The sequence below is a fragment of the Gossypium raimondii genome, chromosome 9 (assembly GCF_025698545.1).
Source record: "Gossypium raimondii isolate GPD5lz chromosome 9, ASM2569854v1, whole genome shotgun sequence".
Lineage (NCBI taxonomy): Eukaryota > Viridiplantae > Streptophyta > Magnoliopsida > Malvales > Malvaceae > Gossypium > Gossypium raimondii.
Window position 1 is genome coordinate 42542931 of NC_068573.1, and position 23342 is coordinate 42566272.

Genomic DNA, 23342 nt, shown 5'->3' on the forward strand with positions numbered 1-23342 from the left:
TGCACAAATATATTTCGTGCCCAATCTGTAATCATGTTGAATTAAATTTATTATATGAACATTTCTATATAGATAATTTCATATAATTAATTTAACTTTATGTGACAGATTGACATAATCTTGATTTTCTTTGGATCTCAACTATTCCATTATTGGGTGCGACCTTGTAGGGTCCTATAACATTGATAATAAAATTAAAATACTTCCGTTAGGCCCGTAATATTAAGAGAGGGTGAATTGATATTTTGAAAATTCTTTACAAACTATTCCAAAATAAAAGAACAATAGAGAATAGTTTCGACACTTCAATTTAGAGTGGTTCAACCTTAATTACTTACCTCCATTACCTTAGCTTTCCACCACTAAGAATTTCTCAATTCACTGGTAGAATTGATACCTTTCAAGGCGAAGGCATAACCTTTACAACTCAACCTTTTTCTTAAGGCTTAGATAAAACCTTTTCCTCTAGCTTTTATGGCTAAACTAGAACCCTTTTTAGTTTTTGTGGCCTAACTAAAACCCTCCCAATTTACAGTTGGTGATATGAAAGAGAGTAAACAAAGATTTAACAAGAGAAAATGAAATAAAGCTCTCAAAGAAATGAAATGAGAGTGATCAAAGATCTAACAATCAACTCCTAGAGATATATATATACAAGAGAAAATGAAAGAATAAAGAATTTTAAGGCTTTTCTCTTGACTTTGTTGCTTGAGGATGTTTCTTTTGTGTCTTGATGTGTCTTTGAAGTGTATTTATACCAAGGAATAAGTTTGTGGACGTTTATGGCCGTTGGGGATTATTTAGAGCCGTTGCAAGCATTAATTTTGGGCTGAAAATGTGTTCCTATAACTTAAGTCTCGATACTTATCAAGGAGGCATCGGTACTTGATATAAAATTAATCATTTATAGCTATTGCAGGGCTAAGTCGTGAGACTTATAGTCCCAAGTCTCCATACTTGCCTGGTAAGTCTCCGTACCTTTCCCCTCTAGAAAGTGTTGTTATCTACTAACTTGCAGGTATCAATACTTAGACCTCAAGTATCTATACTTGGCTACCAAAATGCCTTGAAAAACATGTTAAACACCTTAAAACACTTTGATATTGACTAAAAAATATTTGGAACATTATGAAACACATAACATATTTTTGAGTTTTTGCAAGTCATTGAAATGCTTTGAAAATGTTTGATAAAATTTTCATAGTTTCAACAAATGACTTAAGGCTTTAAAAGCTTGGGAATTCAAAGCTAACAACTTCTAATACAAACAATGAATGACATCTAGCAATACATTACTGTTGCTCGAGTTGCAGGAAATTATGGTTTGAAATAACCTTTTCGTGATAATGTTACTATGTAGTCCATCATTTTGTTCATGATGTCAATTGAACGTGAGTCTTGACACAATTACACTAGTATAGCTCAATCTTTTATTTATTGAATCTTGAATAAACTAATATATACAAATAGTTTGATATCTCATATCGACTAATTTGATCATGATCATGCATTTTTAATCTAATTCTATCAGGTGGCCCAAGATATTACTCCAATTATATAGGAGGGACAAATTATATCTCAGCTACTATTATCCCACTACATAGTTTATGGTACATACAATAACAATCTATTTAGTACATCTAGCTACAAAAGACGTTTATCTGCGTCAAAATAAACGACTCTCGATGTGGAAACTATGTGACCTCAAGTCTAAATATCACATAAATTAATATCACTATGAGAATTATTGTGATCATTACATAATTATCTAAGAAGAGTTCTCATAGTAGGTCAATTTAGTACATTGTTCTTCTAACATGTATCCATGTGTTGACTTAATATCCAATATGCATGAAAAATTCTTATCATCAATCAACTGTACATTAGCCTAAACATATTATTGTTGTCCCGATTCACAATAAATCTTGGCTAAGAATAATTTAATAATAATCATATTATTTTAGGGACTTTATTATTAATCTATTTACTTAATACATAAAAATAATAAGTGAAATAATAATGGGAATACTTGTATCATTAGACAAGGTAAATTATTATGATATTATAATCATATTATAATTAGTCTTTGCACCTACTCCAAAACTTAGAGGCAAACTCATTAGTGAATAGAGTTAAAAAATAGTGTAATATTTCGTTCTTCTACAGAATACTATGTTTGAATTTTGATACTATATGGTTAAATTCGCTACTGAGCAAACTAGGGGTTTCTCTATCATCAAATTCGATTGTTTAGTATGATTATACCAGTAATGTTGTGCACTTTGCTAATTACTCAATACAGCATGCTTGTATAAAGCATGTTGAACTCGATTTTGTGTTTTGCACGAGAAAAAAGTCATGAAGAGCTAGTTCAAATCAACTATGTGCCTACTATTGATCAGGTGGTTGGTGCCTTTAACATCGTTAATTTCATAAATTTTATTCAATATTGTTAATTTTATAAATTCACAATATATCATCAGGAAAGTGTTAAGTGAACCAAGTGTATTAATGTAATACTTGCCAATGTATATCAAACATTGTAAAGTAACTCTCCCAACAATGATTACTAACAATTACGTATAAAAGAATCACATTTCATTTAAATCATAACACATGGAACATCAAACATCTAGATGCATTTAATTAATGGAATGTGGAATTATGAGTGATAATAATACGATATTACCAATAGTGCCAAGATTTGAAAATATATAAAGATAATCTCATTATCACTTATTTCTTAAGTAATTTTAATTACTTTACTAAAGCGACATTTGTGTTAGTTTTTCCTTTCTTTAATATATTTCATGAACTACCATTTTGTATATTATTATCTTAATTTTTTTCTATATTTTTATGATAAGTTTTACTCCAAGCATTTTTAATAAAATTTATCATTCTTATTTTTTATTAAAATGATTTTGAAAAATTACTTTTGGTTTTATTAATTAAATAGTAAACTTTTACCTTTCAATTAAATAAGATAATGTAATTAAATTATATAAAAATTAAAAATAAATAAAAACAGTCATATATCATTCATTTGACCCTATTTAACAATAAACAAAATAACAATCTACTGGTGAAGCCAAAAAATATTTTAGGGACCGAAATTAAATTGTAATCTTTACGATAATAAAAATGTAATTTTATCATTTTAATAGCCTATATCTTTATAATTTTTAAAGTATTAAATCAAATTTTATTATTTTTTGGGGGACAAAGTGAAATTTTATATTTACTAATTTAAAATTTTAAAAATTTCAAAAAGCCTAAATGAAAAATTTTCTACTTTAGGGGGATCGGGACCCCTGCTAGCCCCCTGGTTTCGCGCAATCTATCCATAATTAAAAAATTTTAACATTTCCTTTTTACATAGAATTAAGCAAAGTCGAAACTTGAATTATTAGGACCCAAAGCACATGTTTTAAATGTTAATAATTTTTTTTTCAAAAAAAATCAAATTGAGTAGCGGTTTCAGCCATTTCAATAACCTATAATCTATAATATTTATTCAGTGTTAGTTAGTATTTCTAAATGGGTCGCCAACTCAGTTAAGAAAATTATAGAATGTCTTCCTGTAATTAAAATAATTTATATTATTTAAATGTATTTTAATCTTTTCATTTTAACAAAAACTAATAAAACATGCATATGATATGATTTAAACCCGCACCAATTGCATTAATAAAATTTTAATTTGTCATTCAACTAAAGTTTTATTTTAATATTTTTATACATTTTAATTTAATTATGCAAATTTTATTATCTCCATCAGTTGTATATTTATACTTACTATTAATAAAGCCCTTTATTGAGTTGGTGTCACAAGTCCACCGCCCACCAACTCAATTAGGAAGTTATGAGAATGTTTTTACGTAATTAAAATAAGTAATACTATTCGAAGGTATTGTAGTTTTTTCACTCTAAAGAATACAATAAAAATATGTATATGTTGGAATTTGAACTCACGCTAATTGTATTAGTAAAATCTTTAATTTACCATTTAGCTAAAACTTTATTTTGATATTTTTGATATGTTTTAATTTTTTATTCACACTTCATTACTTCCATTAGTTGTATATATCTATACTATCTATAAAACCTCCGACTGAGTTGGTATCTCGAGTTAATCGGGTGCCAACTTGGTTAGGAAATTATTACTATACCTTTTAATAAATGATTACTATTATTATTTTGATGACATCTTTATCTTTTCATACTTTTATATCATTTTTAAATAAAATAATTAAAATTAACATATTTAGGAATTAAACTCATATTTAATGGAGTTAATTCTTTACCGCTACACCAATAATAATTCTTAAATAAATTTAAAGAAGTCACTTTTAACATAAAATGTTTTCTCTCACTAAATTTGAAGTTTTCACGCATACTCATGTGATAGAATTTCTAATATATATTAATGTATTAACTGAGATAGTCTCACCCATTAACGAGTCCTAACTTAGTTAAGAATCACCAAATACTCCTTAGTTTTATAAAAATAAAATAAAAATATTTTGAGGGCATTTATATTTTATATATGTATTGATATATAAACAAATGAATGCATATAAACATGAATAATGAGGTTTAGACCCAAGATATCATAATTTTACTTATATCAGGTTTACAATTTCAAGAAAAATCACATTTAATTTTTATGTTAATTTTACTAATTGAGTCTTAGTTTGATTGGTATTGTCATTGTTGCCAATACAAAAGAGCATGGGTTCAAATATGTTGAAGCTTGATTATTTTTCTATTTAAGGGTTCGTGAGAGGTTATGATTTTTTTTTGTATTTTTCTTGTCTATTTTTACGGTTCACTATTATCCCTTTCAATATCATTTTTTAGATTCAAACAAATATACTGCAACGTGTTTATTTTTTTATTTAAATATTAAAGAGAGATTATAAATTTTATTTATTCTCTATATCTATTTTTACGATTTATAATAATAACAAATTCAAACTTAGATCTCCCTTAATTATATTAACACTTGGATGCCTATACAAATCCATTGACTATTCAATAAAAAAGAAAAAGAAAATTAGAAGAGAGTAATGGTAAGCAAGAAATGACAGACAGACAGACAGACAGACATACTGGCAAAAATAACAAAATCTGAGTATTTGCAGTTTGCACATTCACAGTTTGGCAGTTGGCAAATGGTCGAAAAAATACCCCTTTTCGAAAAAGAAAAGAAAAGAAAATGGAACCCATCTATCAATCAAATGGTGCGTTCAACATGGCATCTCCACGTGGATTTGTCCCCTTTAATCATTAAACTTAATCACCCTCTAAACCTCAAATAATCCCCTCTGACATTTTCTTTTTCTTTTTTTTTTAGAAAAATCAAATCCAACCGTTCAATTAAATCGATTGAAATTGTTGATTTATATTTGGCCGGAAAATTGGAAATTGAAAAAAGGGCAAATCAGAGTTTCTGCTTTTTGTTTTTATTATTTTTACAATTTTGATTTATTAAAACAAATTTTTGTAAATGTTTTAATTGCTTTTTAAGTTGTGTATTTTTTTTAAAGAAAAAAATCAGGCAGCTCAACTTTGAATTTGATTTTTCAAAATTTGAAAATCGTAAGACGAGTAAATACAAAGAGTCAAACAGAGACCCAAGACCACGAGGCTGCTTCATAGTTATCGTAAGCCGAGACGCTCGTGACAAACTCACCCACAAAAGGGCATTTTAGTAAATAAAGCAGTTATATTATGAACTGCATATTTACCCGAAATTGCAGGCCGAAAACGGAGCTCACAACGGATGGACGTGTAAAATCAAAGTTTACAGCCTTTCCAAAGTCCAGTAAGTAAGTAAAAGTTAAATAAAGAAAAAGCAACCAAAATTTCAATTAACGTTAAAAGTAATTAAGGAATTACCGTTTCTCCTGTCTCTTTCACTTTCGTAATAAGGTTTAAATATCCTTTTTCAACCTTTAAACTTAAATTTTCTGATTTAAAAAATTAAGATTTAATCAATCAGGCATTCAAATTTAACTTGTAAATCTTCTTAAAATTAAAAATGATTCAATTTTAAGAGTTGAAAGCGTACAAGGACCGAGACAGAATTAAACCACGCAATAATAGTAGGAATAGGCTAATAGCGGTGAAAATCTTTAAAAATAATTGAAAATAAAAGTCTCATTGTAATGTCCTTCTCCGTGTTCAACTCGCGTCGCGTTCTCTACTAGGAAAAAAAAAAAAAAAAACCCAAAAAGAAGATACACAGGGATAAATCCAGCGAAACTGTTTCGCAAAGTTTTTTTTTTCAGAGAAAAGTTTCCTTCATATTTATATCGAAGTTGAAGAAGCCTTAATTCAACACTTTATTCCCTCGTTCATTTTCTTTGTCTTCCTTATTTGTCGATCTCGATCGAGGGATCGCGTTGTCTTTGATGATCGCTTGAAGAATCGATAAGAGGGGCGTCGATTTTCAGTTAATTATTGGTGGAAGGAAATAGAAGCTTAAATAAATTTCGCCCACTTAAGTTTTTTTCTTTTTTGGCGGCGGTTAACTTGTTAAGGTTTTGGGTAAAAGGGGATTTTTCTTTTCAAAAGATCGAGTTGTTTTTAGTTTTAATGATGTTAGCCTTAACTGCTGGGTTTTGAAGTGCTATGGACCTTGTTGTTACACCGCAATAAAGATGACGCTTTACATTGGTCGCGAAGCTTCAAAGGTTTTTTTTCTCTTAGTTTACGAGAAATGAAAAGCATAAGGGATTTTTATTAAATTGTGAGTATTCTTTTATTTTCTTTTTTGTAGTTATGGAAGAGAATTTGTTCAGAGACAACTACAGAGATCAACCTTCTTCTTGATAACTGGAAATACCTTCTTGCTGGTCTCATCTTTCAGGTTTCATTTTGTTCAAATTAAACCCATTTTCTATTTTCAGTATCTATTTCGTTTGAATAATTAAAAAAAAAATCCAACTAGCGAACTTTTTTAGCGTTTTAAGTATTGATGGGCAGTGGAAAAACTAACATTTTACTCTCTTTTCTTTTTTTTTTTCTAAAAAAAAAAGTGAGTTGCTTGTTTTGATTGAAAAATGGTAGGATCTGGTAAACTGTAATGATCGTAGTTTCATATACTTGGAGAAACGGAGCTTATGCTTTTAGCATAAGATAAATCTCTAACGTGGTTCATACAGATAACGCTGCTTTAGCAACGAAAATTTTCACCTAAATGGATTTCATGGTCTACTGATTAAGCTTTTCTTTATAGCTTAGTGTTTTTATTTTCCAAAAAAAAGTATGCTTAATTTATGGTCATTCCATAACTAGATTGTGTCTTCTGTTCTGGGTCTGAAATGTGCATTTTTCACCTCTGCAGTATATTCATGGTCTAGCTGCTCGAGGAGTTCATTACCTTCATAGGCCAGGGCCAACACTTCAGGATCTTGGGTTCTATATTCTTCCAGTAAGAACTAGTTTTGTTTTTGTTTTCGTTTTCGTTTTTGCTCTTTGATTATCTCTATTATCTGCCAATTGTTTGGCGAAATGCATTCTTATATTTAATTATCTTGTAAATTTAGGAGCTTGGGCAAGATAAAGCCTACATCAGTGAGACTGTGTTCACCTTTGTCTTTTTATCATTTTTATTGGTAAAGTTATCTTGATACTGTCCTTTTCTATTTTACTTCTCTTGGGGTAGTCCTTTCACTTTTTTAGTACTTGATATTGCCGTTCTCTTATTTCAGTTCTGTTAGCAACATTTATTTCTCTGACTTCTAACATATTAATGGATATTGCAGTGGACTTTCCATCCATTCATCTTCAAGAGTAAAAAGATCTACACTGTTCTTGTTTGGTGCAGGGTGCTAGCATTTCTAGTTGTGAGTACTGATGCTTAGTTTCTATTTGTTCTGATTATATGTGCACCTAACATAGAGTCTTGTTCTAGTATTACCGTTTTCATCAGTAATATGTCTAATAAAACTGAACTCATTGCTGAAGACTACCTGTACTAATTTATCTTGATAACTTTTGAAACATTGAGCATTTCTTCAGTATTTTACTTAGAATTGTTTCTTTTCTTTGTTTATTTATTTGCTGCAGGCTTCTCAGATTCTCCGAATCATCACATTCTATTCTACTCAGCTTCCTGGACCAAATTATCATTGCCGAGAGGTATAGTCTTGAAATTATATGGGAGCTTGCCCGTACCTTTATTTCTACATTTTGAATTTTATGATCATATATTAAACAACTCTGTTTTTTGTAGGGTTCTAAGCTTGCCAGATTGCCAAAACCAGAGAGTGTGTTGGAAGTCCTCTTAATTAATTGTATGTCTGTTTTGTTGAAATTTTCAATTATTGCTTTTAAAGATAATGGCATGTTTTTGTAATAAATATTTTGGCTGATTTGCTTGTCAAATTTGCAGTTCCTCGTGGTGTAATATATGGTTGTGGTGACTTGATTTTTTCATCACACATGATCTTCACCCTGGTCTTTGTGCTCACCTATCAAAAATATGGCACTCGAAGGTAAAAGAGATAGCTTACTCTTTTTACTTGATTTTAGCTATTAGCCCCCAAAAGGAAAAAGAATTAAATGAATATAAACGTTGGTAACACCTAAAAATTAGTGTATTGAATAGTATTCTTATAAACTTTTTTATTCGCAATAGCCATGTTTAGATGTGGTAACGGGCAATGCATTCTAGCTTGCTATGTTGACATACATGCGTGTAAATAATCGATAGTTTTCTGATGGTATTGTTGTCTAATTGCAGCTTCATAAAGCACTTTGCTTGGTTGGTAGCTATTGTTCAAAGTCTCTTGATTGTGGCATCCCGCAAACATTACACGGTTGATGTAGTTGTTGCATGGTATGGAGTACACTTTTGAAATTTCTATCTATGATCGATATTTTATTTCTTTTCAATTTGGTTTGACAATGGTATAATTTTTCCGCAGGTACACTGTTAATTTAGTGGTATTCTTCATAGACAAGAAACTGCCAGGTCTGAATATTCTGTGATCTTATTGAACTTTCGTCTAATCTTATTTCAATTGCATAATGTTCTAACAGTAAGATATTACTGCAGAATTGCCTGACAGAAGCAGTGGAAGCTTACCAATGTTGCTACCATTGAGCACCAAAGACAAGGATAGTAAAACCAAAGAAGAGAACCACAAGCTCTTGAATGGGAATTCTGTAGATCCTGCAGATTGGGTATAGTAATTTTATTTGGTTAATTCTTTGAATACCTTCATGACAATATCCAAATTAGATTCTCGTATTTACGTTTCCTTCTTCATTTGTTTAGAGGCCGAGAACTCAAGTAAATGGCAAGATTCAGGAAGATGGAAATGGAATCCATGATACTGCAATGAACGGAGCATAGATGATGGAAATTACATGCTGTCACCGTAATGGGGCTGCCTGCTTGAATCCTTTATGTTTCTTCCAAGGCTGGTAAATTTGAATTTGTAATCATAAGAAAACGAACCTTAGTGCAGGTGTAAATTGTGCAGTCCTCCTAAAGTGTGTTTGTTAAAACCATCATCAGCATCAACATGTATCATGGAATTTCCCTATTCTCTCTAAACAAATGTCGAATTGGTGAAATATAATTTGTTGGTCTCTGTCAATGCCGAAGGCCATTGAGATAAGAATGCTTTCAATTGACTTGAAAATCTTTATGTTTCCATTTCAAGATAGGATTTTTGGTAGGGACTTGGGCCCTTTAATGTTCATATAGCTGTGGCAGCCTGGCTTTAACAATAATTACTTCAACAAACTAAAAAGACCGATGTCGCGTTGGCAGGATCTGATTCTAATGTAAACTAATGCGCATTGCCTGAACGTCCCCGAGCGCCAGCTGTCTACTGGCTTTGCACCCTCTTTTTAGTACACTTTTTTTATACGTTTGGAAGGTACAATAATGTGCCAGGGAAGGCTTATTTTTCCTCCACACAACCAAGCCAGGCTGCTTATGTTTTTTTTTTTTTGGGTGTCGGAAAATCTTTTCCTATACTTTAATTGAGTATGTTTATTTTTTACTTTTTGAATTTTAAAATTTTGATTCTAATCAAATAACATTTATTAAGTTCATTAAGTTATGCTATTTTTAAATTTTGATATGACAAACTTATTACGTGTAATGGTCATGTCAATTTGTTATTTCCACATACTACACACACAAAAATTAGTTAATAGATTTAACAACCGTTATTTGCATTAAGACTAAAATTTTAAATTTGAGAAATATAAAGACAAAAATAATTCAATCGGAGAACATTAACTAAATTTACAACTTTGTGTGATACGAAATTAATAGTAGAATTTGGCCAAATAGATTTAGCTGCTACCATTTGATTAGGAATAAAATTTTAAATTTTGAAAAGTACAGGGACTAAATCAATGCAGAAAGCATAAGATTAAAATTAATCAAATTAAAGTATAAAGATTAAATAGAGTACAATGACTAATAGCAAGATTTTGCCCTTTTTTATCCAATCATACTTTCGGCAACGTTTTATAGCCAACGAATCTTAACGGAGTTTAACAATTATCCAACCGTAGTGCTGTAACCTTTTTCTTCATAAAAATATCATGAAAGATTTTTGTTTTAAGAGTCAGAAAATTGTCAAATTAATTTTTATAAATTAGTACTTTCAGTAGAAATTAGTGTCTGGCAAAATAACTCGACAATGATATGTGACATGTCACACATGTAGGGATCGTTTTTAACTATAGAAATGGATAGAATTTGTAATAGAAGGATCAATTTGCTCTTTAATCTAACAAACATACATTTATTTACTTTTTTAGTAAAGAAAAAATACAATCTAATTTCTAATATAGTTACTTCTATAATATTTTACCTTTTTAAGGGGTGAAGTTAGAACCATTTCATGCTCCCAGCTGTATGCTTAGGTTAAATCATATTTTCCTCCTTGTATTATATTTAATTGAGAATTTAATCTATATAATTTAATTTTGTGTAATTTGTATTTTTACTATTATTAATATTAAGATTAGTTTCAAATCACTAACACAGTAAAAAGAACTAGTTAGTCAGCTCATGTGATTTGTTTTTCTGGAAGTTAAAATTTTTTATGACTAAAAAAGTTAAGGTTTGTTAATTTTAGATTATTATGTAAGTAATTAATGTATTTTTAAAATTACAAAAATATTATTTTAAATATTAAAAATTAAAATTGTTAATGTAGCATATATGTGGGCTACCATGTGGATGTCACATTAGCAAAGTTAACAAACGTTAACTTTTCCATTCATTTTAAGGTAATTTGACAAAAATACAAATTCAAATACTGAAACAATATTTTTTATAAAGTTATAAGATAAAATAAGTCATTATGCCTGAATTAAACTAAAACAACTAAATACTCAAATCGAGTATTTAAGCTCATATATCCATAGTAGAGTTTGAAGGGTATGGGGTAGAGTCGAGGACAAGTTGACAGCAAAGAGGCCCCATAAATGTTGGGTGATATTATAAGCAAAGGGGAAGTGGTGTGGGGGATGTGTGAGTAGAAAAGCGAAGCATGCAGGGGCGCGATTAAAGCTATGGAAAAGTTGGTCAATAAAGAGAAGAAGCAACAACGGCGTGTCTGATTTAGAGAAAAAGCAAAACAGCAGGCTGCAATTTTCATCATTGTTGATTGCATAGCATTGCATGTCTCCTTTTGCATGCTCTCCCCGTTGGGTCCTCTTGAACCCTAAGTGGGTGCTTCTAATTATGTCAGACATGGATGCTCTCTTTTCATCCTTTTATTTTTATATTTATCCCTCGGCCGTTGGTGCAATATATGTGATCCATCGCTGCTATTATGATAACGGTCCGAGTCTTGAAAATAGCAATATTTAAATAATATTCAACACAAATTTCGAATATTTTAATCTTGTAAGGAGGGCATGGTTAAATTGCGACATGGACCTTTATGTTTTCAGTTTCATATGAAATCTTGTGCTTAAATTATTTGATAAAAGTCAGCAATTTAAGGGTTATACTTAATTTTTAATTAATGAGTGAATTTTTAGTACACTGTCACTAAATTATACCATGATATCTCACTAGTGATATAAAAGACAGTAAATGACGAATAGTACATAAATCCTAAGCTCAAAACCCTAAATCTCAACCCAAAATTCTTAAATTCTAAATCACAAACTTTAAACTCGAGAAAATATAATAATGATAACAAATATTTAATTATGATTAAATAAAGTTATTAATATTTTTTTTAAAAATATGTTTTTTTGTCTTATCCAATACTCATGTGTCTTGTTATTATTCTCTAATGGTGTAGGAAACTCATGCACTAATAGTACATCAAATATTATTCCTTAATCAATTATATTTTATGTTATATCCTATCTAAATGGACTAGATCCATTTAAAGTCTAAACAACAGCCTAAATGCACTTCGACTCGATAAGGGCACAAAGCCTACACATGGTTATAGGCAAGATTTTCAGAACCGGACTGGTGTCGAATTGGTCAAGTTATCAATTTGTCAGATCGATCAATACAGTTCAATTAAATAAATCATTAGAAAATATTAAAAATCCAGTTCAACCGTTCCTATGTCAACTAATTCAATACCTTTATGTAAATCGATACCTCAACTAATTCTCAATCCGACCAACCATTCTATTTAAATTCAAACAACCTTAGCTATAGGTGGATCTTAACCTATCTAGTGATCCAAACAACTTCAGCTCAACTAAGGCACATAACTTGTCACGAGTCTAGACTCAATTTGATATACTAGCGTAAAAATACGTGACGTGGCATCAGTAAATTCCCTCCTCCAATAGGGGGAAGGTTCTACATAGCCTTCCTAACTCAACCGAAGTAGCAAAGAAGAATGAGCAACTAACGTCCCTAAAAGGGCAGGGTGCTGCAATCATGGCATGTTTCTAATTTCTTCTTTATCAATGCTAAATTGTTGTATCACTCAGGCACTTGATTCGATACATTTAACATTTTTTTTTATGATTTCTCCATTTGATTACTGATTTAAGTGTCAAAAAGTATTTTGGAATACTAACTCCCAACATTTCTTAATTCATTTATGTTTTGTAATTTTTTATCTATATAATCCATAATTCAACCTATGATCCAATTTGTCATTAAAAGGTATCAACACTACAAAGATACTTCAGATGAGTGTTTTTTTCCTTAGACTCTTCGATACAAAGTTGTCATATTAAGCCCAACTAAATTTAAAGACAAACCAAATTAGGCCTTTGAATGGGGCTCAAAAATTCTAATTGTCTTTTCTATCACAAAACTTAATCCAAGCCATTGATATAGTTTCGAGTGCACATTTAAAAATTTGGGAAAGACTATTGGTATTACTTGATACGATACCTACTTTTACTCATAACACCTTCTTGACCTTTAGATCGAAGAAAAACATTCTCGAATCAATATCCTCTTCAAGGGTGGCACCATGAGGCTAGTAGGGGCCCTAACTTTTATAGCCCTTTAAAATTTCTAAAATTTTAAATTAGTACATGGTAAAATTATATTTTGACCCCTAAAATGATAACATTTTAATTTTGTCTTTTAAAAAAGTATTAAAATAATAAAATTATATTTTAACTCTGATAAAAATATACAATTTAATTTTGTCCCGATTTCACCACCAATGCTCAAATCCGATTGAGAATCAAACTCGTTAATAATTATCATAATAATTTATAAATGGTAATAAAATCTCCTTCAAAAAGACATCCACCTTTTTTCCTTTGATTATGGCTTCTTGGAATCACATTATTTAAATTCCGAAAAAAGAAAAAAAGAGTGAAAAAACAAGAGGTTGACGAGTCAAATTACACGACAATTTCGCTTCATTGTCAATGATCACATGCCTTTCCACCATTTCCTACAATCATCAATGGAGTCTATAATTTCAAATTTTCCTAAAGAAATTGTTTTAATAAATCAACAATCATTTTCTAGATGATCATGCTCACATACATAGTCATACAACACTATTCTTGTTTTCATGGTGGATTTGTCATGCAAAGCGTGTAGAATATACAATATATTTTCATTTCTCACTTAAATTTTTTAACAAATCAACCCATCAACTTTGAGCCAAAGCAGGAAAATTTAACCCAAAAAAATGGTGAATTGGTCTCTGTCAAAGCTAGATATGATCTAAAGACCAAACCAACCCACATACATACTCACATAAATCCGCTTCCCACGTCAGTGACCAGACCAGACCAGACCAAACTATACCTCTACGCGTTTAAAGAACACTGTGTTTCTGAATCTTTTTTACACCATTAAAGGCCAAAGAATATTTTCAAAATGACCCTCTAATCATAACATATTTTCCAGAAAAAAACCACCTACAAAGTTGAAAACAGAATGAGAGGGAAAAGGGAACTCAAATGATGAGATTGTAGAAAAAGCTGAAAAACTCAAAAACAAAAAATAAATTTAAAAAAGAGCTTTTTCTTTCCTTTTAGAATCGGTTAGATAATTACTTAAAAGCGAACATTTTTATTTTGCTGTAAAATTTCCCATTTTTATAGTAAAGAAAGGGGGAAAAAAGGGAAACTTTGGATTCACGACGATCAGAGTTCGGGATTGTTGCAGAAATGTACGGAATCTGATTATTTGACTTTCCGTTGATTCTCCGTCTTTTGATCGTTTGACTTGAAAGAAAAAAAAATGGGAGCTCGTTGTTCTAAATTCTCTATCTGCTGGTTTCATTCTCACCTTAAAACTTCTGTCCTCGAATCCTCCGATCTCGGTACTGCATTTTTTATCTTCAGGTTCTCGTTCTTTGTTAAAAAAAAGCTTCGTGTTTTTTTTTTTGGAGTAAAAAGTTAAATGAAATGCAGAGAATGGGGGCAAAGGTGAGAAGAATGCATGGCCGAGTTTCGGTGAGTTTAGCTTGGAGCAACTCAAAGTTGCTACGTCTGGGTTTTCTTCCGATAACATAGTGTCGGAACACGGTGAAAAAGCTCCTAACGTTGTTTACAAAGGGAAACTCGACAATGACCGCTGGGTTGCCGTTAAACGGTTTAACAAGTTCGCCTGGCCCGATTCTCGCCAATTCCTCGTCCGTTTAATTCATTTCCCTGCTCACCGCTTCATTTGGTTTACTAACTGTTTGATCATTAAACTGAGTAAAGATTACTTTGAAATTTTCATGTTTTTAGGAAGAAGCCAAAGCTGTTGGGAGTTTAAGGAGTGAGCGGTTGGCAAATCTGATCGGTTGTTGTTGTGAAGGCGATGAGAGATTGTTGGTCGCCGAGTTTATGCCCAATGAAACGCTGGCTAAGCATCTTTTTCACTGTAAGTTACTCAAAAGTGAAGCTTGGGATTGAAGTTAATGAAAGTTACTTACAGGGTTAATTTTGTCAGGGGAAAATCAGCCAATGAAATGGGCAATGAGGTTGAGGGTGGCACTCTACTTGGCACAAGCTTTGGAGTATTGTAGCAATAAAGGAAGAGCTTTATACCATGATCTCAATGCTTATAGGATTCTGTTTGATAATGTACTTATTAAGTTCAAGATTTTGCTTGTAAAATCAAATGACCCTTTGATTATGATTTCTGAATTGGGTTTCTTTCTTTGGTAAAAGGATGGTAATCCCAGGCTGTCTTGTTTTGGGCTCATGAAGAACAGCAGAGATGGCAAGAGTTACAGTACAAACTTAGCTTTTACACCACCTGAATACCTGAGAACAGGTTAATCATGTTCAAACCACTCATTTAATCTTTATTTAAGAAATCTATTTCTTTGAATCTAAACTCAATGTCTGGATGTGCTTCTATGGCAGGTCGAGTGACTCCGGAAAGTGTCGTGTATAGCTTTGGAACCTTGCTGCTAGATCTTATGAGCGGCAAACATATTCCTCCCAGCCATGTAAATTCTCTTTGTCATAGCATTATTTTTTTACTCCAATTATGATCTTTTTGTTACTGCAAGAGAAAGCTTGGTGATGTGAACTTAAAAATCAGTGTTTCATTCATATTGTGAATCTGGATGTACCAGTTTTTGGTTGGATAATTAGAATTTACTGTTATTTGTGCTCTGTGATATGATTTCTTAAGTGAGTTAAAGGTTCTGCAGTAACTGCATGCGGGAGATGAAGATGTGATGTCAACATTTGGATGCTGTTTGCTTTTAGTGTATCTTGGTTGAATTATCCATGGTATTTTAGTTTGTTTGCTTCGTTATAGGCACTTGATTTGATCCGCGGTAAGAATTTTCTCATGTTGATGGATTCTGCTTTGGAGGGTCATTTCTCAAACGAAGACGGAATGGAGTTAGTGCGGTTAGCTTCTCGCTGTTTGCAGTATGAAGCTCGTGAGAGGCCAAATGCCAAATCCCTCGTCATATCTCTCATGTCTGTTCAGAAGGAAGCAGAGGTACATACAATAATTGCTGATTGAATTAAATACTGCAAGTTCATAATCTCCAACCATTAATTCTGTGCAGTTTGGTATCTCCCCAACTCGATGTCTTTCATTATTAAGGATTTATGTTTTGTAAACACCATTAAATTTCTCATTAATTAGATGGAATTTTGCTAGGTACCATCATATGTGTTGATGGGTATTCCACATGGAACTGCTTCTTCAAAGCAACCATTGTCATTGACACCTTTTGGAGAGGCTTGCATGAGGATAGATCTGACTGCTATACATGAAATATTGGAGAAGATGGGATACAAAGACGATGAGGGAATTGCTAATGAGGTTTGGTAACTCTGTCCTCGATATTCTACTTTTATGAGGTGCAAAATACCTTGTAGCTCAAGGGGCAAAGGACCATTACCCTACTTCTTTGGTTATCTTGAGTCTACTTATCTAGAGTCTACTTTTATTTTTACATGTTTAATGTTACTTCACCTATCATGTAATTTGTATGCGAATTCTCTGGTTCCTTTCAGCTTTCTTTTCAAATGTGGACCAGCCAAATGCAGGAAACCTTGAACTCCAAGAAACATGGTGATACCGCTTTCCGAGCTAAGGATTTTGCAACTGCAATTGATTGCTACACGCGAGTGAGTTTCTCACTTACAAATCTATACTGCTTGTGATTGTTGCTCTAAAACAACGTACTGAGTTCAATACTGCCTATTTGAAATAATAGACACCATGTTTCAAACGCAAGGAAACAAGATCATACTACTGTTCATTCGATTTTCTCAGTTTTTTTTTCTCTTTGCACTAACAACTAGTGCATTAATATACCATAGACGAAATATACTTTTTGATGGTTTGAACAGCATGATAAATAGACTGAAGATGTTGACCATTCTTATGTAGTTCATCGATGGCGGGACCATAGTGTCACCAACAGTCTATGCCAGACGCTGCTTGTCCTACTTGATGAATGATAGGCCCCAAGAGGCCCTTGGAGATGCGATGCAAGCCCAGGTGGTGTCGCCACAGTGGCCCACTGCTTTGTATTTACAAGCGACTTGCCTGTTTAGCCTAGGGATGGAAGGTGATGCTCAAGAAACCCTCAAAGATGGCACCAACTTGGAAGCCAAAAGGAGTAAAAACTGAAAATTGTATAGGTTTTCAATTTGTTTTATTTAATTTCTCTTTTTTTTTTCTTCTGGCTATTGTATTTATTCTGGGTTTTCGCCGCATTGCAGAATTCTTCAATGTTTTTATGGTTGGTTTTTTATATTTAACGTTTGTTCAATCTCCCATTGAAAGGACAATAGCTCCTGCAACTCAAAATGGCTAGCTTAGGTTAGATTCTATAAGACAATCACTTCAAACATAAAGAAAACAACTATCTCACTGATCACATGGAAAGGAAAATTTGGTTAAATTTTCCCACTGGATATTTTCTGGAAATCACAACCGTGTTTAAATGCAAAATCCGATTTAACAACACCCCACACAACCAGAGCATAACCATCAAGAGCTCTTCTAAAACCAGATATGGTGGTCGTCTACTAAAGCAAGATAACACATCTTTGGTAACTATGATGAATGTGCATAATATAACAGGCTTTCTACACGTATGAAGAAGAGAGATGTATATAATTCGTATTAACCACCACGAGACTCTAGGCTAATTCCATTGCTCATCATCACAGCAACAAGTTTCCCCAGGCTCCTTTACAGTAATTCTGTTCCTTTATTTTTTTTTTCCTTCTTTGGATTTTGTTTGATGACTGCGCGGAAAGAAGTTTTAGGATGACGGTACATTGAAGTGGAAGAGCCATGATATGACAAATGCAAATACCATGCAAGCGAGGAGAAAGTTGAGGAAGCGATGACCATGCCAGAAGCTTCGAGACTCTGTATAGGATGCTGCTCCCAAGACTGCAGTGGTTGCAGTGGAACTGTTTGTCTCGTTTGGTTGCTCTGTCGACTCGACCTCGTTCACTCCAACTACGTTGCGTGCAATAGAATGACAAATTTCACAGGTCCTAAATGATTTAAGCAGATTGAGTGAGTACATAATACAATAATCCACAAAAGAAAAGCAATGCATTATCAGTTACAGATACAATGATTTGATATACGATCATTACACTTTACATATCACTTAAATGCTTTAAATACAAGAATCTATGTATCACATAAATTATTATGATGTCATTGTATATAAAGAATCATGCTCCCGTGTAAAGATAAACAAGTTCATTCATTGTTCTAACAGCTGAACGTTAACTCGGATATCATAGTTGACATTCTTCAATTCCAAATGCCTGTCTCTTTTGGTATGTGATTACATCAGAAAACACTTTGTTGCCTATGACCTTTCATTTGCAACATATAAGACGGATACCTTGTAAATTCTTATCCAAAACCAGTAAACTTAGATGATCAATAGAAGAGTTGTATTAGGAGCACAACAGATCATTTGTTAGAAAGTTCTAAATCCAATCTAATCAATTACAAAGGTCAATGATGGAGGGACCAATTGACCACATAATTGGAACTTCGATGGTACAATAGCTAGCAAACACTGTTCAGTTCACTGCAATCGTGGTAGTCACCGTGTCAACAATTGTTTCGCCAATGCAGGCAGGCATGAAGTGCAGAACATGGCAATGCAAGATGTGCTAAAACTTTAGAATCAAGGAATTCCTTGCACCAATGGTTTGGCACCTAAAATATCACTAATCCCTAATCATGTCAAGCAAGAAATCTAGAATTTGCAATTGCGAATTAAAAATTCACAAAGTGATGCACCACCAAACAATGATCATCAACCAAAAATTAGATAATGCGTCAATAAAAGGTCAAATCCCCACTTTCCTACATGGAAAGAGAACATAAAGTAACAAAAAGAAGAAAAAAAAAGAAAACAAAAGAGAGATTCCTAAACCTAAAAAAAAGCACATAACAGCACAGAATCGTCGGTGTAGTTAGACTGACAAAAGAATCGTCTTAGTCTTTAGCTTTATTTTCAACCTCCTTTATAAATCTAATATCCATCCCACTTTCTTTCACATTAAGCAAATTTCACCTTTTCACATGCATATTTTCACCTTACACCTTATTTTTTAACTAGGATTGTAAAACTAACATCTAAAATAATCCACCTTTTTAACTATCAAGAAAGAGTAACTCTCAATTCCCAAGTCCAAGCAATCATCAAAAGAACAATACGTAGAAATCTCAATTATGATCCATGAAAAAAAAGATGGTTTTTTACTAAAAAGTTAACAATGTTAAGAAGATTGAACCAGAAAAAGAGAAAAGGGTTGGGAATTGGAATTGTTTTAACTTACTTATTTCCTCTGATCTTAAACCATGCTTCAGCACAGTGTTTATGAGCAGCAGCAAGGTCATCCTTGCAAGAACAACCCAATTCAATAGGGGCACCAGATTCATGGCTGTTGCTCTCTAAACCCAAATGGCAAATTCTACAATCTTTCTCAACTTTGGCCAAATGCAGCTTGAGTTCATTAGCTCCACTTGGAGCCCGCACCTCCACCGAGCAATCCGAGGCCGAAGACACCCTCCTGGAATCCGAATCGCCACCAATCTCGCAACCGAAGCTGTACTCATCGTAAGAACCACCCGTGGTGGAATAAAACTGAGAGTAGCAAGATCCCTCGTCGGCGTCCGAGAAGCACACGCTAGCTTCGCCGGCGCTGACTTCGCTCTCGTTCCGGCGGTGAGTTCCTTGCTCTAAATCGATATGGGACATCTCTAATGATGACATTTTGGAAAGACCCAGAAGCTGAAGAGCATTAGCAGGCTTAAAGTTTCAAGCTTTGAAGATCATCAAGTGTTTCTGTACTCAACAGTCTCAAAGTTCAAGCTTTTGAAAGGGCTTTGAACAGGGTTCGTATAAAATGTTAAAATTTAAACAAGTTGCAATTGGATTAGATTACCCTTTACCTCCATTACCCTTTCATTAAACAAGAAAAGTTACAATAAAATGGAAGAAAATAAGGACTGACACAGAGAACCAAAAGTTGAAAACATGGCAAGCTTTTACAGAGCCATGGCTTCTCACTTAAGAAAAATGCATAGAAAAGAAATACAAAGACAGAAAGAGAGAGTGAAAGAGAAGCTTAAAGAGGAGAAGGGGTCTTCCGTTCAAAGCCAAAAAGAAAAAAGAAAAGACGGAGAAACAAAGTTGTTGGAAGATTTGGTGTTGGTACTTGAGGATCTCTGTCCTAAGCAGATTCTGTACGTCCGATGGTATCAATATAGTGATGTGTGAATCTTGAAGATAATCAGGCGGTTAAGAATTGAGGTAGGCATACTCCATATGAGTAGCGCAGTCCTTTTCATTACAATAGAATTTCGAGGTTAACAAACAAATTTACATGTCGGAAAATTGCCAATTTCAGTCTTTTTTATTTTAATATTTATTGGTGTCTCTCTCTTTCTCTGTTTCCATTTTCACATATTTATGTTGGGTTTTTTTAGGTTGTTTTGTCGGTATTTCTTAAATAGATATTTTAGCATTTAATAATTGGGTTTTCAATGAATGGCCTGTTTTAAAACTTAAATATAGAAACGAAACTGTAACATATTCATCACTTGGCTTTTCCATCGTTACAAAGCTAATAAAAGTAATTACTTCAACTCCATTTCCATCTCTAAATTCTGTGCATCGATTTGACTAAACTTTGATCGCTCATCTTCTCAAGCAAAGGAACAGTGATGATGATTTGATGTATGGAAGGGTAGACTGGAGTAAGCCTGCATGGAGTCTGATAAACATGCGAAACATCTGATAAATATGTTACAAGGAAGCGGTTTGACTGGACGAGGACCACCACTGACTCACGGCCTCACGCTTATATGGTCAAATTCTAGTCTTGGTCCTTTTATTAAGTTAAAATTCGAGGTTTAGTCACTATATTTTTAGTTAATCGAAATTGTTGTGCTCACCCCCCCCCCACACCCTTAATTTTTTAAATTCTTTTATTATCCGTTTAAAAACTTATATGATTACTTATATTTATGCTAAAATTCTGGGGTTAAATACAGAAAAATACTGATTTCTTTTGGAAAATTATTGGATTTGGCCGATTTTTCTAAAATTTACTTGATTAGGCCGAAAAAATGACGCGTTTTCAATGGATCGGCAGGCTGGAAGTGTTTTTCATAACGGGTACCCCACACCCCAACGGTCAAAAACCCAACGGCTCCCCTACCCCCCAACGACTATTTCAACGGCCATTTAACCCCCCCAACGTCTCTTTTTTTCCCTATATAAACCCCTAATTCTTTTTCTTTTTCAATTCAATCTCAACTCAACTCTCTCTCACATTCTCAATTCTCCCTCAAATCTCTTTTAAATGTCTCTTAATTCTCACTCAATTTTTATTCCTCTCTCAACTCTATTTTTTTATTAAAATTGTATTAAGGTTTTTTAAATTAATTTTGTATTACAATTAATTTTGTATTTATTGAAATTAGTAATGACAAAATCTCTAATTTGTTTGGATGACAAACACATTTCAATCGATCAATTGCAAATGGTAATAATTTTTATTATTATATTTAATCTAATCTAATTTAAATATTTTGTTGTTATACTGAAATTTAATATTTTGTATGGTTTTTATATATAGTCGAAAGAACGAATTTTGGAGATGTATATTCATAATCTACCCGCTCCTCAATCGTTTTTAATTTAATCATATTTGAAAGATGCGGGATTTTTGCACGTGGCCCGTATGAGTATGGGTGTGAATTGGACCCCACACTTATAAGTGTGTTGGTGGAAAGATGGAGACCTGAGACACACAAATTTCATCTTCCATACGGCGAATGTACTATCACACTTGAGAAGTCCAATATAAATGAGTAGAATTACCTGACTTCAAGCTCCACCAATAAGAATTCATCAACTTTTGAAGGCCATCACAAATGCTAAGTGGAAGCAAAAGACACTCATGTAGTAAACTGGTAGAGCTTGGGTGATTGGTTTCAATAGAATCTCCTTACCATCCCGTGAGAGGAGTCCGTTCTTCCAATTGAAAAGACACTTACAAAGCCAATCCCAAAGAAATGAGAATACCTGCTTCTTGTTTCACCCAATAAGAAATGAAAGGCTTAAATAACAACTATGATCGAGAAACGCAAAAACTCCCAAAATTGAATGCTCCATTTGCTTAACACTTGACAAAATGTTCAAGCTAAACATAACACCTGACTTTTACAGATTAATAGCTTAAGCAAAAGCAAATTCATATGTGGCTAATCTACCGAAATTTAATATGTCAAGTTAGGCTCTCTAAAACATTTAATGAGTTTGTTCTCAAACAGTTTACAAGTCTTTTCTATACTTTTCGTTGATTTTTAGTTTTAAAAATCGTTTTTATTTAGTTTTAGTCCTTTTGAGGTCCAAATTGGCAAAATGGTGCAGTTGGGAATCTAATGGTGCATTTGAGTTGGTGTAGGAAGATGACGACGACCAAACCTTAAGGAGAACTACTTCTGATATGGGTGTTGTAACACCCTTAACCCATATCCATCACCGAAACAGGGTTATGGAGTATTACCAGAATATACATATCAAATACAGACATTTCATATTATTTAACATTCATGTCAGAAATTATTCATAAAGCTCCATATATGAGCCCTCGAAGCCCAAAACATACATTAGAAACAAGTCAGGACTAAACCGGGTACTCAGAGAATTTTTCGCAAAATCTCAAAAATTTTCCAAGGTGCAAGGGACACGCGCTCGTGTGGTTAGGCTGTGTGGGCATTCGAAATAGGGCACACAGTTGTGTCTCAGCCAGTGTCCGTACCCGTGTAACTCTCTGACTTGGGTCACATGGTCAAGTCACACGCCTGTGTGTTAAGCCGTATGAACATGAAAATTTGCATTAAATAGGTGCAGGGGTCACACGGCCAAGCCACA

General features: G+C 32.9%; 3 protein-coding genes across 3 annotated transcripts; 2 read left to right on the forward strand and 1 right to left on the reverse strand.

The window, feature by feature from the left end:
- Nucleotides 1-6204: 6204 nt before the first annotated feature.
- LOC105799908 (phosphatidylinositol:ceramide inositolphosphotransferase 1) lies at nt 6205-9662 on the forward strand. The gene is made up of 12 exons (XM_012630728.2): nt 6205-6701; nt 6788-6877; nt 7355-7441; nt 7557-7625; nt 7776-7856; nt 8080-8151; nt 8246-8306; nt 8405-8507; nt 8756-8851; nt 8940-8986; nt 9071-9198; nt 9293-9662. Exons 1-12 carry the CDS (start codon nt 6669-6671, stop codon nt 9368-9370), a joined length of 945 nt encoding a protein of 314 aa, XP_012486182.1. The 5' UTR covers nt 6205-6668; the 3' UTR covers nt 9371-9662.
- Nucleotides 9663-14237: 4575 nt separating this feature from the next.
- On the forward strand, nt 14238-17691 carry LOC105799909 (serine/threonine-protein kinase BSK6). Its single transcript, XM_012630729.2, has 10 exons — nt 14238-14768; nt 14860-15080; nt 15181-15316; nt 15386-15519; nt 15607-15712; nt 15805-15890; nt 16208-16396; nt 16562-16726; nt 16921-17034; nt 17300-17691. The coding sequence occupies exons 1-10, from the start codon at nt 14687-14689 to the stop codon at nt 17540-17542; spliced, it is 1476 nt and encodes a 491-aa protein (XP_012486183.1). The 5' UTR covers nt 14238-14686; the 3' UTR covers nt 17543-17691.
- A 74-nt stretch (nt 17692-17765) lies between these two features.
- On the reverse strand, nt 17766-20644 carry LOC105799910 (uncharacterized). The gene is made up of 2 exons (XM_012630731.2): nt 19735-20644; nt 17766-18423 (listed from the first exon to the last, which is right to left on the reverse strand). The coding sequence occupies exons 1-2, from the start codon at nt 20169-20171 to the stop codon at nt 18183-18185; spliced, it is 678 nt and encodes a 225-aa protein (XP_012486185.1). The 5' UTR covers nt 20172-20644; the 3' UTR covers nt 17766-18182.
- Between the last annotated feature and the right edge of the window lie 2698 nt (nt 20645-23342).

What these genes read in the sequence shown, in the direction of transcription:
- LOC105799908 (XM_012630728.2), top strand. Translation starts at nt 6,669, where the DNA reads ATGACGCTTTACATTGGTCGCGAAGCTTCAAAG. An exon ending in TTGCTGGTCTCATCTTTCAG is followed by an intron (nt 6,878 to 7,354) that starts GTTTCATTTTGT and finishes TCACCTCTGCAG; the next exon opens with TATATTCATGGTCTAGCTGC. An exon ending in TCTTTTTATCATTTTTATTG is followed by an intron (nt 7,626 to 7,775) that starts GTAAAGTTATCT and finishes TGGATATTGCAG; the next exon opens with TGGACTTTCCATCCATTCAT.
- LOC105799909 (XM_012630729.2), top strand. Translation starts at nt 14,687, where the DNA reads ATGGGAGCTCGTTGTTCTAAATTCTCTATCTGCTGGTTTCATTCTCAC. An exon ending in CCGATTCTCGCCAATTCCTC is followed by an intron (nt 15,081 to 15,180) that starts GTCCGTTTAATT and finishes TCATGTTTTTAG; the next exon opens with GAAGAAGCCAAAGCTGTTGG. An exon ending in GGCTAAGCATCTTTTTCACT is followed by an intron (nt 15,317 to 15,385) that starts GTAAGTTACTCA and finishes TAATTTTGTCAG; the next exon opens with GGGAAAATCAGCCAATGAAA.
- LOC105799910 (XM_012630731.2), bottom strand. Translation starts at nt 20,171, where the DNA reads ATGTCATCATTAGAGATGTCCCATATCGATTTAGAGCAAGGAACTCAC. An exon ending in TTTAAGATCAGAGGAAATAA is followed by an intron (nt 18,424 to 19,734) that starts GTAAGTTAAAAC and finishes TAAATCATTTAG; the next exon opens with GACCTGTGAAATTTGTCATT.